The sequence below is a fragment of the Molossus molossus genome, unplaced genomic scaffold (assembly GCF_014108415.1).
Source record: "Molossus molossus isolate mMolMol1 unplaced genomic scaffold, mMolMol1.p scaffold_m16_p_2, whole genome shotgun sequence".
In the NCBI taxonomy this organism is placed as follows: Eukaryota; Metazoa; Chordata; class Mammalia; order Chiroptera; family Molossidae; genus Molossus; species Molossus molossus.
This window is the reverse complement of record NW_023425355.1, coordinates 113695784-113712112: the sequence shown is the minus strand read 5'-3', so window position 1 is coordinate 113712112 and position 16329 is coordinate 113695784. Positions and strand designations below refer to the sequence as shown.

The 16329-nt window shown below is 39.7% G+C and overlaps 1 protein-coding gene across 7 annotated transcripts in view; it reads right to left on the bottom strand.

Annotated features, from left to right (window-relative positions):
- The window catches only part of CASK (calcium/calmodulin dependent serine protein kinase), a 440186-nt gene that overhangs the window by 64778 nt on the left and 359079 nt on the right, over positions 1–16329 (bottom strand). For all 7 annotated transcript variants that reach the window (XM_036270439.1, XM_036270436.1, XM_036270433.1 and 4 more), the window contains exons 12-13: positions 10298–10375; positions 7896–7976 (exon numbers count right to left, since the gene is read on the bottom strand). In XM_036270439.1, the coding sequence (XP_036126332.1) occupies positions 7896–7976; positions 10298–10375 (159 nt within the window). The remainder of the gene's footprint in view (positions 1–7895; positions 7977–10297; positions 10376–16329) is intronic.

Sequence of the window (16329 nt, the reverse complement as noted above, 5' to 3'; positions counted from 1 at the left end):
TTTACCTTTTTAGGGCACAGTTTCCTCTGTGAACTGTAAAAGGGGTTAGTCATACCACCTCACATCCCAACCATCATCAAGTCCTGTTGTATTCAACCATCTTTGATGCAGAATCTCAATATGTCCATTTGCTACCAGTTCCATCCTTCTCCAAGCCTCTACCACCTCTCACGACAGCCTCTTAATTGGTCTTCTTTTAACTCTTATCCCTTTCTACAGTCCATTCTCTCTCTCTTTTTTTTTTTATCCTCACCCGAGGATATTTTTCCATTTTTTTGTACAGATAGAGTGGGAGGGAGAGAGAGAGAGAGAAACATCGATGTGAAGGGACACATCGTGTGGCTGCCACCCGCACGACCAACCAGGGCCGGGACAAACTACAACTGAAGTACGTGCCCTTAGCGGGAACCAAACCCGGGTCTCTCTGGACCGCAGGCCGATGCTCTAACCGCTGAGCCAAACTGGCCAGGGCTACAGTCCATTCTCTACACATCAGCCCCAGTTATTTCTAAAGCACAGACTTGATAATATTTTCCTGCTTCCAATCAGTCAGTGCCATCCTACTGCAATGAGAAGAAAATCCAGACTGCTTACCATGGTCGGGAAGGCCCTATCTTCTAGCTCTTTTTGTACCACTTGTTCCCTTTCTACTATGGTCAAGTCACAATGGCCTTCCTTCTATATTTTGACCCTACTAAGCTTCTTCCTTCCCCTGGGCCTTTGCATCTGCTCCTCCCCAGGCTTGCATATTTAGAAGGCTGGTTCTTTCACATAATGAGTCTTGGCTCATGTGTTAACGCCTCAGAAGGGCTTTCCCTTGACTATCTAAAGTAGCTCCCACTTTACTATAATCTCTGATCCATTATTATTTCTTTTCTTTACAGTTATTATCATTATATGAAATTATCTTATTAGTTTACTTGCTCACCATCTGACTCTAGCTCATCTATCTACCCTCATCCCACTCCCACCAGAATGGAAGTTCCATGAGGGCAGGGACCTTGTTCTATTTACTACTATCCTTAGTGCCTAGCATGGCCCCTGACACTTAGTATGCAATTACATATTTGATGAATGAATGAAAATATCTTTTAAGCATCTACCTAAATATTCAGAAATTATAAGAATGATTTATTATTTCTGAAAATATTTACTAATAGCAAAGCATATATTAACTTCTCTGACTTTGGAAAAGCAAAAAAAAAAAAAAAATAAAAAATCAAGGCTTCGAAGGTAGGGAAGCTGAGACACAGGGATATCTGAGCATTAATGATTTTGAAAAAAAAAACCTTAACCTTAAAAAAGGCTCTTACTTGGGTATATGTTAATTTCATTATTTAGCTAACATCAAATCTGAAAGATCTAATGTTCTCAAATGGTCATGTATCATTCTATGACTTAGGCTGAAGTTAATTAGCAATTTATAGAAATACATGTCTGTCCAAAACATACAGGTTTCTATCTATGGAAAAACACACTGCACAGAATAGTTGAGGTGAGGCTAACCTCTCTGCAAATGAACAAGTTATTCATCTATTCAGTGTTTTACCGAGAACATACTACTATGTACCCTACACATAAGACACTATGTGGTAACTAATGTTCATTAGATAACATTTAGTAGGCATCAAGCATATGTTAGGCACCGTGCTAAGCATGGTAGATAAATAATCTACTTAATTCTTTTTATTTTTTTGTATTTTTTATTTTTTTTTATCCTCACCTGAGGACATTTTTTGTTCAGATAGAGAGGGAGGGAGAGAGAGAGAGAAACAACGACGTGAAAGGGACACATCGAGTGGCTGCCACCTGCACGACCAACCAGGGCCGGGGACAAACTGCAACCGAGGTACGTACCCTTAGCGGGAACCGAACCCGGGTCTCTCCGGACCGCAGGCCGATGCTCTAACCGCTGAGCCAAGCCGGCCAGGGCTAATCTACTTAATTCTTATTCCAAGACCATGAGGTTGGCTCAGAGTCAGAGTTCACAGAGCTAGGGGTGGCAAGGCTGGAGTTCAATCCCAGGTCCATCTGAATCCACAGCTTTAACCACTTTTACACTATATATGATGGCTAAAGGAGAATTAATTATAATCTGAGGAAACATGGTCTACACATATGAAACAATCAGGGAACAAGATAATATTAAGCAAGGGCAATTAACTCCTGACATTTGTGATTTCTCAAACTTGAGATATTTAAGGCATTGAATTTCTTCATTTTCCTGGTCTGTGAAATAGATAATAACGATTAAATATGATCATAAATTCAGTGAGAACAACCAAGCTGAAGTGAGATGAACCCATTCACTGGGGATGGGACCTGCTCAGGCAGGCCAGCATGTATTCAAATGTTACACAGATGGTTTTTTGAAAAAAATGGTAGCAGAATGAATGGAAGCTACACAGACTGTCTCCCAGGACCAAACTGGAATTACAACTGAAATAAAGAAAAGTCGCCCGGCAGGTGTGCCTCATTGGCTGAGTGTTGACCCAATAGGTTGCCAGTTTGATTACTGGGCAGGGCGCATGCCCAAGTTGTGGGCTGAATCCCCAGTGAGGGGCATACAGGAGATGGCTGATCGATGTTCTCTGCCATCAATGTTTCTATCTCCCTCTCCCTTCCTTTTTCTCTAAAATCAATAAAGAAAAAATAAAATAAAATAAAAGTCATCTGCAACAACTGAAGATCAGCTGGAGAGAACCCTTATAATGAAGGATGTAAAGAGGAGCCCAAATTGAGACCAGTAAGAGGTGTGGAGGCACGAGAGGGCTGGCTGGGCTCCCACAGGCAGCAGCTGAGGGCTGTCTCAGCTGTGAGCAGTTCCCCCTGAGAAGTTTTGGGTTTAAACCCCAAGCTGGCTCCCCAGCACAGAGTGGTGGAACAGGGAAAGGTGCCCACATAACACCTGGCTGTGAAAAACACCAGAGCAGAGGTTCTGTCTGTCAGGGAGAGGTGCTGGGAATACGGGAAACTGCCTGAAGGGCCAGCACACTAAATTTCAGCTACAGCCACTCACCTTGGGCTCCTGCAGAGAGAAGGCAGACTGGACTGGAGCTATGTGAGGAGAGTTGGGGGTTTGCGGCACTAGGGAGAGAGCTGGGAAGGAGGCCATCAGGAGTCCTATGCTGAGTCATTCCCCCACACTATAGAAAACATTTTTCTCAGGCAGTCTTTTTCCATCAAAGTGGTTTTAGCCTGGATAGGGAGGAAGCAACTGCCCCACCCATTAAAATTTAACCCTGCCCAGCAACCTGAGGCTCATTAATTGTCAGAGACTACTAGCCAGCCAGTAGGCAGAGACGAGTCTCTGAATGCTTTGAACCTTGGGCCTGGCTCTAGGTTGTTGTTTTGTGGTTCTGGGGACTAAGCTGTGAAGGTAGCTGACTAAGCTCCTGTGCTGAGCCATTAACCTATGTTGCAGAAACCCTTTTTCTCAGGCAGAGTTTTCCCATCAAAGCAGCTATAGCCCAGGGTGGGGGAAGCAAATACCCTATCCACTGGACTTTAACCCTGTCCAGCACCAGCTGGAAGGAGTCAGTGCCTAGCTCAGAACTGCAACCTGAGCTTCATTAACTGTCAGAGACTACCAGCCAGCCTGCAGGCAGAGACAAGGCTCTGGGTGCTTTGAGCCTTGGGCCCAGCTTGTGGTTACTGGGTTTTTAGGTTTTGGGGTCCAAGCTGTGAAGGCAGCTGCCTGCGCCCCTGTGTTGAGTCATTAACCTACACTACAGAAACCATTTTTTTTTCAGGCAGAGTTTTCCTCTCAAAGCATCTTTAGCCCAGGGGCAAACAACTGCCTCATCTGCTGGAAATCCTGTCACCATGCCCTCTGTGGGAGAGCTTACATCCAGCTGAAGACTACAATCTGAGGCTCATTAAGTGACTGACACTAATAATCAGCCTGCAGGCAGAGGTGGATCACTGGGATATTTGAATCTTTGCCTGGTCTGTGACTCTACCCAGGACAGTAAAACCAGACATTGTTGTTCAGCTTTGTCCTTTCCATAAATATCCAAACCCAGCACACCGAGCCACAACCTTCAGAACACTGATATTTACAGGGAGATTTTGGCAGGCTCCAAACTTGGCTGAGACAGCCAAAATGATGAAACAAAGAAACAAATCCCAAATGAGAGAAAAATATAATTCTCTAGAAGAAGGGCTAAATGAAATGGAGATAAGCAAGTTATCAGAGATAGAGTTCAGAGTAATGATTATGAGGACACTCAACAGCATGAGAAAAGATATAGAAATGATGAAATCAACCAATCAGAAATAAAAAATGACACAGCAGAAATAAAGAACACATTGGCATGTAGCTTGGTTGCGGTTCGTCCCTGGCCCTGGTCAGGGTCATGCGAGAGGCAATCAGTCGATGTATCCCTCTCACATCGATGTTTCTCTCTCTCTCTCCCCCTCCCACTCTATCTGAAGCAGATTAAAGGGAGCCGAGGATTGGACCAGTGAATTAGAATACAGGGTAGAAAAAAAAAATCACTCAGAGAACCAAAAAGAAAAAAAAACAACAACTGAAAAACAGGAGGACAGTTTAAGAGCTGTGGGACAACATGAAGCATAACAACATCTGCATCATAGGAGTACCAGAAGAAGAAAGTGAAAATCTGTTTAGAGAATCTATTTGAAGAAATAGTGGCAGAAAACTTCCCTAACTTGGTGAAGGAAGAAGGCATACAAATTCAGGAAGCACAGAGTCCCAAGCAAGAAAAACCCAGAGGCCCATGCTGAGACACATCATAATTAAAATGCCAAAAATTAAAGACAAAGAGAGAATCTTAAAGGCAGCAAGAGAAAAGCAACAGGTTACCTATGAAGGAACTCCCATAAGACTGTCAGCTGATTTCTCAACAGAAACACTACAGGCTAGAATGGAATGACATGAAGTATTCAAGGTAATGGTAAACAAGGATTTGGCCCTGGCTGGTTTGGCTCAGCGGTAGAACGTTGGCCCTTGGGCTAATGAGTCAAGGTTTGATTCTGGCCAAGGGCATGTACCTCAGTTGTGGTTCATCCCTGGCCCTGGTCGGGGTCATGCAGGAGGCAACTAGTTGATGTGTCCCTCTCACATAGATGTGTCTCTCTCTCTCTCTCTCTCTCTCTCTCTCTCTCTCTCTCTCTCCCCCCTCCCACTCTATCTGAAGATAAATAGAAAAATATCCTCAGGTGAGGATTAAAAAACAACAACAACAAGAAAAACAAGGATCTGAATCTAAGACTACTCTATCTAGCAAGGCTATCATTCAAAATAGAAGGTGATATAAAGAGCTTCCCAGACACAAAAAGGCTAAGGGAATATATTACCACCAAACCAGCATTGCAAGAAATGTTAAAGGGACTACTGTAATAAGCAGAAGAAATAGAGAAACATAGGCATAATAAATAAAAATGTCAATAAATAAGTACATATCAATAATAACCTTAAATATAAATGGATTAAAAGCCAACCAAAAGACATTGAGTAACTGAATAGATAAGAAAGTATGACCCATGTATATGTTGTCTACAAGAGACCCACCTCAGAACAAAAGACTCACACAGGTTGAAAGTGAAGGGATGAAAAAAAATCTTTCAAGCAAACAGAAAGCAAAAAAAAAAAAAAAAAAAAAAAAGCTGGGGTAGCAATACTTATATCTGATAAAATAGACTTCAAAATGAAGGCCATAACAAGAGACAAAGAAGGCCACTACATAATATTAAAAGGATTGATCCAACAAGAAGATATAACCTTGGTAAACATATACACACCCAATATAGGAGCACCAAAATATATTTAAAAACTTCTGGAAGACTTCAAGGGAGAAATTGATAGCAATACTATCATAGCAGGGGACGACTTCAACACCCCACTGACATTACTGGATAAATCCTCTAGACAGAATGTTACACAGGTGAATGCAAACAGATGCAGAAAGAACCTGGTTTCTTGTAATTTACTGGAGAGTGCTGCTACCATATGGAATCAAGTAAAATATTCTCAAGGACTATACTTGAGTTCAGCCTTTCATGTTGGAGAGTTAGGGTGAAAATGGTTATAGTTTGTTTCTAGGTGGTCACTTTGAGGAAAAATTTTATTTTAATGATTATGTTTCTTTTTTTTTCAATCCTCACCAGGAGACATTTTTCTGTTTATCTTCAGATAAAGTATAAGGGAGGGAGAGAGAGAAATTGAGAGGGACACATCATCTGGTTGCCTCTCGCACAACCCCAACCGAGGCCAGGGATGAATTGCAACCGAGGTATGTGCCCTTGGCTGGAATCGAACCTGCAACTCAATGGTCCATGGGCTGACACTCTAACCACTGAGCAAACTGGCCAGGGCCTGAGTAAATGTTTTTAAACAATGTATCACACAGTACAATGTATGTTAAAACTCACGGTAACTGATATGATATATTTATTATACTGTTACTGTTATTTAAAAAATATCACCTCATAGTAGTAATAAGAACATAGTCAGATTTTTTCCCAAAGGGCAGTCATCTGGATTTTCTACTTTCCATATATATTCCACATATACTGATGTGTCTAACGTTTTTAAAATGTTATATTTAACATAAATTTCCATCTGCAATCATGCTTTTGAGTTGCAGTTAAGTAGACAACTTATGAAACTTTTTCTACAGAAAGGCATCTCATCTATTTTGAGTTCTGTTTAACCATTTATTTAGCTTTATAATAATTGGCTAAATACAGGTGCCATCCCATTTATACAGTAGAAATGAATGAAGAAAAGTATGAGTTCTGCATTGTAAAAAGATGTAATTCTTCCAATATATCATCTACGTTCAGAGGGTTCTTTATTAGTGAAAACTGTCTCCAATTTGAGCTCTCTGTGGTTTAAGTAATATAAACAGTTCTACTGACTTAAGAATTGTCCTGTCAGGAAGCAAATTCCTTGTCTGATGACTGCAGTCTTTGAAGAGCCACCTCAAAAATAGCATCTTTACAACTGTGACACAAAGCAAACAAAAGGATCTTAATGTATTTGGTATTACTTTGTATTGTAGTTTTTTTCTTAGAGATAGTTTATTGATTTTTAGAGAGAGAGGAAGGGATAAGAGAGAAACATCGATGTGAGAGCTAACATTGATCAACTGCCTTCTGCAAGCCCCTTACCAGGGACTGAGTCGGAAGCCTGGGCATGTGCCCTTGACCAGGGATCAACTGGTGACCCCTCAGTGCACTGGAAATGCCCAAGCAACTGAGCCACACCAGCTAGGGCTGTATTGTAATTTTAACAGTCTGATACTATATGGATAAACATGCATTTGATGAAGATGGCTGTTTTATGAGGATTGTTAAAAATTTCTTCTTCTTTTTTTTTAAAGGTGAAGGGAAAGCCCTGGCTGGTTTTGCTCAGTGGTTAGAGTGTCAGCCATGGAACAAAGAGTCTCAGGTTGGATTCTAGTCAAGGGCACGTACCTTGGTTGTGGTTTGGTCGGGTTTGTGTGGGAGGCAACCACTGACGTGTCTCTCTTGCATGGATGTTTGTCTCTCTCTCCCCCTCCTCCTTTCCCTCCCTCCCACTCTATCTGAAGATGAATGGAAAAATATCCTTGGGTGAGGATTATAAAAAAAAGGTGAAGGGGAAAAAGAGGTACAAACTTCTAGTTATAAAATAAATAAGACACGGGGACATAGTGTATAGCACAGGGAATATGTCAATTATATCATAATAACTTTGTACAGTAACAGATGGTTGTTAGACTTATTGGGGTGATCACATTGTAAGGTATAGAAATGTCGAATCACTATGATGTATACCTGAAACTAATATAATATTGAATGCCAACTATACTTTAATAAAAAATTTAAAAATATTAAAAACTTATTTTAAAAGTAAGGTTTTAGTTCTGTGGAAGTTTGTTACTTACCATGAAATGAGGTTGTGTTAAAATACGCTTTAGTTCCTTTGCATCATTATTGTCAGGGTAACATGAAATTTCTTCCAATACCTAAAAAATAAAAAATAAGCAAGATATATAACAGTGCGAACAGGATGTAAAATTTAAAAAACATAGAAGTCTTTTAAATTAAAAAAATATGAATGAATTTTTATGGCAGACAAAACAATTATTTTGGAAAAAATTCATCATTTTATGCAAAGGTTATTAATATATAAATAGAACCATATTGATGAAAATGAAAATTTAAAAATTGCTATGATAGTCCTTGCCTACATTATCCAACTATAACCCAAAAGGTTATTGAAAAATACAAAATGACAAGTCCGTAACACATATTTATTACAAGTGTAAGTAACTTAATTAACTTAATGGTAAAATATCTCTGCAAACTTTTTTTCCAAACTTTCCATCAAAATGATTCTGTAATAAGAGTTTATAACAGCTTTCTTTTATATTAACGAAACTGTTAATTCCTTTTAGAATGATTAAAATGACATAGGCTCAAATAATAACAATTTAAAGAAGAAAACCACAAGTAATTTTCTTTGCAGCCTGGCAGAATCAAAATTATTCTCCACATTCATCTCCCACATAGACACAACCTCTCCTCTGCCAATGGTTCCCAGGATTAACTGCCAGGGAATCCAAGGTAATAATCATCATCACCATCATCATTATCATCATCATCATCATCCCCACATACTCCTTTTTCTTCACTAATTAGTTGTTAACATTTTCTCTGTACAGGTAAAAATGATTGTTTTCCAACGAAATTGTTTTTTCAAAAGCTCTCTCTTACCACCAAGATGGAGTTTACCCGTTTAAAATTTGACTGTGACATGAGCCCAGGGAAAAGCCTCTGTTGTCCTTCAGAGTAAACATACTGCTATGATTCTTAACTGTAGATGGTTGGATTCACAGGGCAGTTATACAAATTGCATTCAATTCCAGAAGTTGAGTCAATCAAGGATTGCTTCAGCAGGACTAGATGCGAGGGGCACTAAAGTCATCCATTCTGTAGAAACCTCTTACTTTACCTAGGAAAATCTTAATACCATGGCAGAAAGGGATGTTGTGAAGTCACTTAGCCTAAAGCTTAGATTACAGCAGCATACCTAAGTGCTACTCAACCACCTCAGATAACAATGAGTCAAACAGAAACTACAGGTTTTTTTTTTTTTTTTTAATCTAAATGCATGCTTAACACGTTATTGGTTATGCTGGGAATTAATTTTGCTAAATGATGATAAGTCTATTATCCTTGCTGTATTTTATGCTTTGAGTTTCTCTACCGGAAAATGAAAGGATGAAACCTTATACTTACTCCCCCTGGTCCCCAGCTACCCTCACAATCCATGATTTTAAACACCGAGGTGGTCTCCTAAGTTAGAAAGGACCTCTCCTGGCTGGTGCCCTGACTATGACGTGGGCAGGCCTTATAGCCTCTGCATCCTAGGTCTTGTTTCTCAATGAATATATGATATTTTCCAGTACAGGTCTTGTGTTTAAAATCTTGAAGGGAAGGAATTATGTCTTTCATATTCTTTCACTTAGTAATCTCACTTCATAAGAAACAGATTTTTTCAAAAGGAAATGCTTTTTTGCATAAAGACTTTTATAACATCAAAACGTGAAGAAAAATCCCACTAGGTGTCTAACAATGGAGGAATTGCTAATTCATTATAATTTAGTAATAACAAAGAAAAATTATGCCGACATCAGAACTTAGATTTATAAAGACCAAGTAGATACACAGAAAAATGCTCATTGTATAATGTTAGGGAAAAAAGGATACGTTTTGATCGCATATAAAAAATTTTATGCAAATGGATGGTGATGGAAAAGGATACGCAAATAAAAATTACTGTATTAGGGTGATGGAATCGTGTACGGATCTTTATTTTCCAAACTTTCTATAGTGTCACGTTCTATATTTAAAAAGTTTACAAAGTCTGTGACAGACATACATTAACCAACAATTTACATAAATGGTTTATCTCTGAACTTAGATGTTATAGATATTTAACTTTCAAACATTACCACCTTAAAAGAGCAACTCAAGTTTTCAGAGCATGTCTGTTTCCACCAAATACCTTTTTATTATTTTTAAAAAAGAGAGAGAAGCAAAATTGATATGTTAACGTGTTCAAGTTTACATAGCAAGACCAGAGCTGGAAATCTAGACAATGTTGCTCTGAGATATTTTTTCTTTTCTGTATACAGATGCTCAGTGATAAACATAGAAATACTAAATCTGAGTACAATGGTCCAACAGTGACTCCAAAGAAACTGTTTCTTCCTGTACGGAAATGTTTTCAATAAAGGTAGCAAATATGAACCCAGATACATTTACAAAATATGTCACTTACCTCTTTGGCTCTCTGTACTGCATCACTTGGAGGATTCCTGATTTGTGGCGACGACTTTGTGTTAATTTTGTCATACAGCTAAAACCAAAGGAGAAAATCCAATCAACATTCATCATTCTTTGCCAAAATTCAGAGCATCATATTTATGATTTTACTAAACAGTATTTTCCTCTTAAAAAGGCAAGCTGAAGACTTCAGTGGGATCTTCTTGTTAATCATCTTTTGTTCATTCAAGGAAACTTGTCAGAATATGAGTTGTATGCATATCTTTTTTTTTTTTTTTTTTTAAATCTTTAAAGAGATGGCCCACTATTCTGGTAATGTGGTGATTGCCTTGTCATTTTAAATTCATCAACATTTCAGTAATCACAGTGTTTTTTCCTCTAATAGAAGCAACATTTAATAAGATGAATACAGAGTAAAATGAAAGAACGATTTCTGGCCAAGACACGACTGAAAGAATGTTCACAGAAATCTAAATCTTGGGAAAGGGCAAACCCAACTCCTTCAAGAAAGGAATGTTCTCACAAAAGGTTTATGCTTATTTTTCTAGGGTTGTTCATTAACAGTATCAGTGCTGGCATCCTTAAACAGGAAATCAAGGACATAAATTTTTTTTTCCTTTGAATTTGAAATTCACAGAGCATGAAAAGACAGACATGGAAAGAATATAAATATATTTAACAAGCCCACAAATCAAAATGATCCCCAAATTTAACTTTCTTAAGGAAATTACTTCGGTAGAGGAAAATCTCTATAGTGTAGAAATGCAACTGAAATATTAATTTCTATCTCAGATGAAATGTCTCATTCAACTGTCTGCTTCGAAAATGATCTTGGTTAAAAATGATCTTGGCTGGTCTGCCACTTCTATTTCTTAACTTCTTTAAAATACATAGAGATTCTTTCGGGGGTTGGTTTCATCCTTTTTAAACTCCCCTACTATGGCACAACCATGCTAGTTGAGAGGACAACCTGCCCCCCACAATATAAGAAACCATAAGTTAACACATTTACAATATATAACACTTAAAAATTAGACATAGTCATCACCTGACATGTCATAATATTGATAATCAAACAAAATAAAACTACATAAATAATTAAAAGATTTTTTAATACTCTTGAATGCTACTGTTTGAAAAAATTGAGGCTTTACAAGTTGACAGCACTATCACTTTATGCCTAATTTCACCACAAAAAGTTTTATCTTTTTCTTGACCAAGGGATATTACTAGCATTACATTCAAAATTTTCAACTATGATTAATATTAGTTTCTATTTATACATTTAATAAATGCATATTAGTTTTTACTCACAAAGCAACAAAAATCCCACAGCTCCAAGAACTGCTCTCACTTTGTCACTGGAGACATTTTATTTTTGGCTTGGTCTTACTATGCCAAGTACGGTTCCCTAGGTCAGAGTGATTTCTTGAGGACTCAGCATAATCATCTGGAGTGGTTATTAAACATGCAAATTCCTGCCCTGGCCAGTTTGGCTCAGCGGTTGGAGCGTCGGCCTGTGGTCCGGAGAGACCCGGGTTCGGTTCCCGCTAAGGGCATGTACTTCGGTTGCAGTTTGTCCCCGGCCCTGGATGGTCGTGTGGGTGGCAGCCACTTGATGTGTCCCTTCACGTCGATGTTTCTCTCTCTCTCTCCCTTCCTCTCTCTCCCTCCCATTCTATCTGTACAAAAATGGAAAAATATCCTCGGGTGAGGATAAAAAAAAAGAAAAAAAAACATGCAAATTCCTAGGCCTCACTTCAGACCTACTGAATCGGAATTGGAAAAGGAGGTCTAGAAGTCTGTGCTTCAATAAACTTCTTAGGTATTTGTCAATCTTATGCCCGGTGTTAAGTTCAGAGAGTAAGAGCAATAGTGCTAATAACAGCAACGGCCATTGCTACTTTAATTGAACACTTATTAAATGCTAGTTACTAGTTAAGTTCTATTATATATTCCTCATGTAACCTAAAATAACCCTCTAAGGTTGATACCCCTGCTTTTCCCACTTTACAGATGAGGAAACTGAGGCATGGAGCAGTAAAGTGGGAACCACTCTTCTAGCGTTTTAACAACTTCACAGGTTGCAGATGCCTGAAGTTCCAATATTTTTAAGGCTCTGCTCCAAGGAAAGTGCTGAGATCAAAATTTCTTCTGCTCCTTTGGTCGGGCCTGATCCAATTCATCACACATTCACCCAAAGTTCAGTTGAACTAGTGGTGGGATGAGGGGGAGGTGGGATGCTTAGTATCAAAGGCAGATACAGTAGGAAGGAATTAAAAAAAAAAGGCTTTCTGTCTGAGGTAGGGGCACTGGGCTCTGCTCCTCCATCTCCTAGGAGAGCACAGGACTGGAGATCTGAAGGCAGGCACTCGATAGAGTAGACAGTGTCCATGTGGCTTAGATGGAGAATCTCAACTGCCTGCTCATTAACCAAAAAGGCAAGTAAGAACCAAGGCAAGAAGGTGTGGTGAAGGAGCTCACATCACCATTAGTGGGAAGAAGTTACCCTTTGTTGATTTGTCCATCCATCCATCCATCCATCCATCCATCCATCCATCCATCCATCCATTGATATTTATTAAGGTCCTATTATGCACTAGGCAGTGGGTCTCTATTTACTAGGGTTACGAAGATGAAAAAGATGAGAATTCCTGTCCTCAGAGGACTCACAAATTTCAAAGACATGTATAATGAATGGCCCAGAAACATGTGACAGCTTGCTTCCTCTGAGGACCTGAGACGAGTTTCGTCTCCAACAATATCAACTGGAAGGGAGTTGGGAACCGGCTGGATAAACTATCTGGTTGGCATGACATACCAACCCTTATTTCCCCCCTCAATTTCTGTGACTGTATTTTTGCCTTAGGGACTCAAAATATTTTAGGGATACCCATAACAAATACAAAGCATTTGAGAAATGTGCAAAAGTAAATAAACAAATCACCAAAGGAGGCAATTTTTAATGCAATGTAACATTAAAGTGTTTAAAACAGTGGTGAGAAATATGCAACTTTTCAACTTCTCATCCTTACGGGTCATGTTCTTATTCTCTGCTGCCTACCAGATGAAATTCAGAACTCGAAGTTCAAATTCAGGTAGAGTTTTGCCAAGGTCTGGGGGCTAGTGAGAGGCAGTAGGGTTTGGAGAACAAAAGAAAGCTGCAGCTTCTCCTTCTCAGTACCCTTTATTCCCCCTGTGAGTCCATCACGTATAAAGAATACTCAGAATAATGTGATTTGGGACTTGCCTGTTTTAAACCTTCAGCTAAAGCCAAGAACTGAGGTCAACAGGAATTAAGTGGCACCAAGTGGGCTGGGAAACTGCCAGATCATCCCTCGGGGCCCTAGGGCTTGCTGAAAGGGGGCCAAAATGGTCCTTTCACACTCATCCCAGGACCTCATTCTGCCTACAGAGGCAGAAGCCCGGGATCTGTGGGAGTCACAGGATGAGGAAAGCAAGTATTTGATTTTCCCTTCTCCTTCTCGATGGCTAAGGAAGGAGAGGGAGTTGCCCACTTCCCCGGGCAAGTGAAGGATGGTGGATGCTCCAAAAGAACCATTCACCCAAACTGGAGGTGCCAGCAAGAAGAGCTCACTATCTCATGCTCTGGGGGAATGCTTGCTGAGTTGCAGCAACTTACAAGGCCTGTCTTGGTGTACTGGGAAGGAGCCTTGTGTGAGAGAGACTCCTTGGGACAGCTTACAATGTGGTGTCTGGGGTCCCAAAGGAAAAGAGAGTGTTGACTGGCTCTTTCCTGGATGGGGGCTGCCTTGGGGCAGCCCTTGCGGGTAGGGTTTGGCTGGGGCAAGAACATGTATTTCCCACGAATCAAGTTCCTGTCTCAAAAAGTAATCTGGTTTAAACCACTTTGGTGGAACCCTGCCCAAGAGAGCTGTCTGCATAGAACAAGAGGACCCAGAAACAAGTAGCTGTGGAGTAACACCTGGGGGGGGAGAAGCAACCCGAGACAGAGCCAACATTTGGATGCCTGCCATACCATGGGCATTAACAAGCAAGAGGGCAATGGATCTATGAGAGACAAGATTACAGAACATGTTGTTTAGGTGCCTTTTTCTTTTTTCTACCACCAGACTCTTGAATTCTTTGACATTTTGTAATAGCACCTAGCATGGGGCTGACTACACAGTAGATGTTTAATAACATGTTTCTTCACAAAATGAGCATTTGAGCTGGTGCACAGGAACTGTAAATAGATACTTTAAAAATTCAGAGTAACAAAAATAAACAGTGGGAGTATTTATCTCCTAGCTTGTTTCTTTAGGAACCAGATGTCATTTATCTTTAGTCCTGCTTGTGTAAACTATTTCCCTCAAAATTAAGAAATTATATTTTGACTACATTTAATTCTTCTTCTTCTTTTTTATATGTTTCAAATATAACTTACTTCTTAAAATGTTTCAAGGTAGGCCCTGGCCGGTTTGGCTCAGCGGTTAGAGCGTTGGCCTGCAGTCCAGAGAGACCCGGGTTCGGTTCCCGCTAAGGGCATGTACCTCGGTTGCAGTTTGTCCCCGGCCCTGGTTGGTCGTGCGAGTAGCAGCCACTTGATATGTCACTTTCACGTCAATGTTTCTCTCTCTCTCTCTCTCTCTCCCCCTCTCTCTCCCTCTCACTCTATCTGAACAAAAATGGAAAAATGTCCTTGGGAGAGGATAAAAAAAAAATGTTTCAAGGTAGAATAGATCTTAGATATTAACATGATTCAACTCTTCCATTTGAAGGAGAAAGCTGAGGTCCAGTGAGGTGAAGGGACAAGCTCAGGGTGAAGGGACTAACCCGTGGCCTCCTGAGGTGCTGTCCTTTCTCTCATACCAGACTTCCTTGGCTTATATTATAACTTAGTAATACAAAAAGTCTTGTGCTTTCAGGGCAACACCTTTAGCAAATATTTGGGGAAAGAATTATAGAAAATGCCACTGATAGGCCGTAGGGAAAAAATACACTAAATAAGATTTAAAAGATATTAGCCAACCAACTACAACCCTTGCTTTGTTAAAGAATGTCAGAATCCTAATCCTTTCTTGGCCAGATGGTAAATATTTCAGGCTTTGAGGGCCATTTGAACTCTGTCACAACCACTCAAGCCTGCCACGTATGTGAAGGCAAGCATTAACAATTCATAAATGAACGGGCATGGCTGTGTTACAACCAAACTTACTTACAAGAACAGGTGGCTGGCTGGATTTGGCCTGAGATGTAGTTGACTGTGCTAGAAGCTTCAATTTAAGGTGGATTGAAGTGACAAAATATATTGCTTTTGTTATTTGCTTTCCTGAAATTTGAAGATATCAAATGTACTTGTAAAGCCGAAGTATAGAAGGTGAGGTGGAGGGAGGGAGGGAAGAATGTGAATAAATTGTCCCTCGAGAGAAAACAAGAATGAATCTATTCGTTTGTTTTCTCTTTCTAAGGAGATTATAATGACCTAACCTCAGCACTTTTTATTAAGAAAAAAATCCCCGGCAAAATGAGGAAATGTAAACAGCTGCAAGGGAAACAGACTGTTTCACACTGTCTCGCACACAGGCAGGCTGGCGCTCTGTCAGTTTCTGGCGCTTGGTCAGACATGACCACACACAGCTCCGTGGATATGCTTTGTCTGTTTTGAGGAGTACAAGCCCAGTTCCGTTAGGAGGCCACATTCTATATTTGGCATGGGTTGTTTTAAACAAAGTAGAATAAAGTTGGTGGTAATATTAAATGCAACTCTCCTGAGATTATACTTTCAAACATAAAGATGAAGGAATCAGTTAATATTTCACTTTTTATGTACATTCAAAACACTAAATCATTTCATTTTTTTTTTTTTTTTTTACCATACTCACTTTCTTCTGATTTCTCGTCCTCAAATAGGAGCCTTTGTTTTGCTCATAGTTTTTATATGCAGCATTTAGCAAGGTCAACACTTAAAATGGAATGGTTGGCAGAGAACCTATAAAACTACTTTCACTGGATATTTATGTCCCACTAAGTTTTTAGCATAGAGAAAACCAAATCTAAGGACCA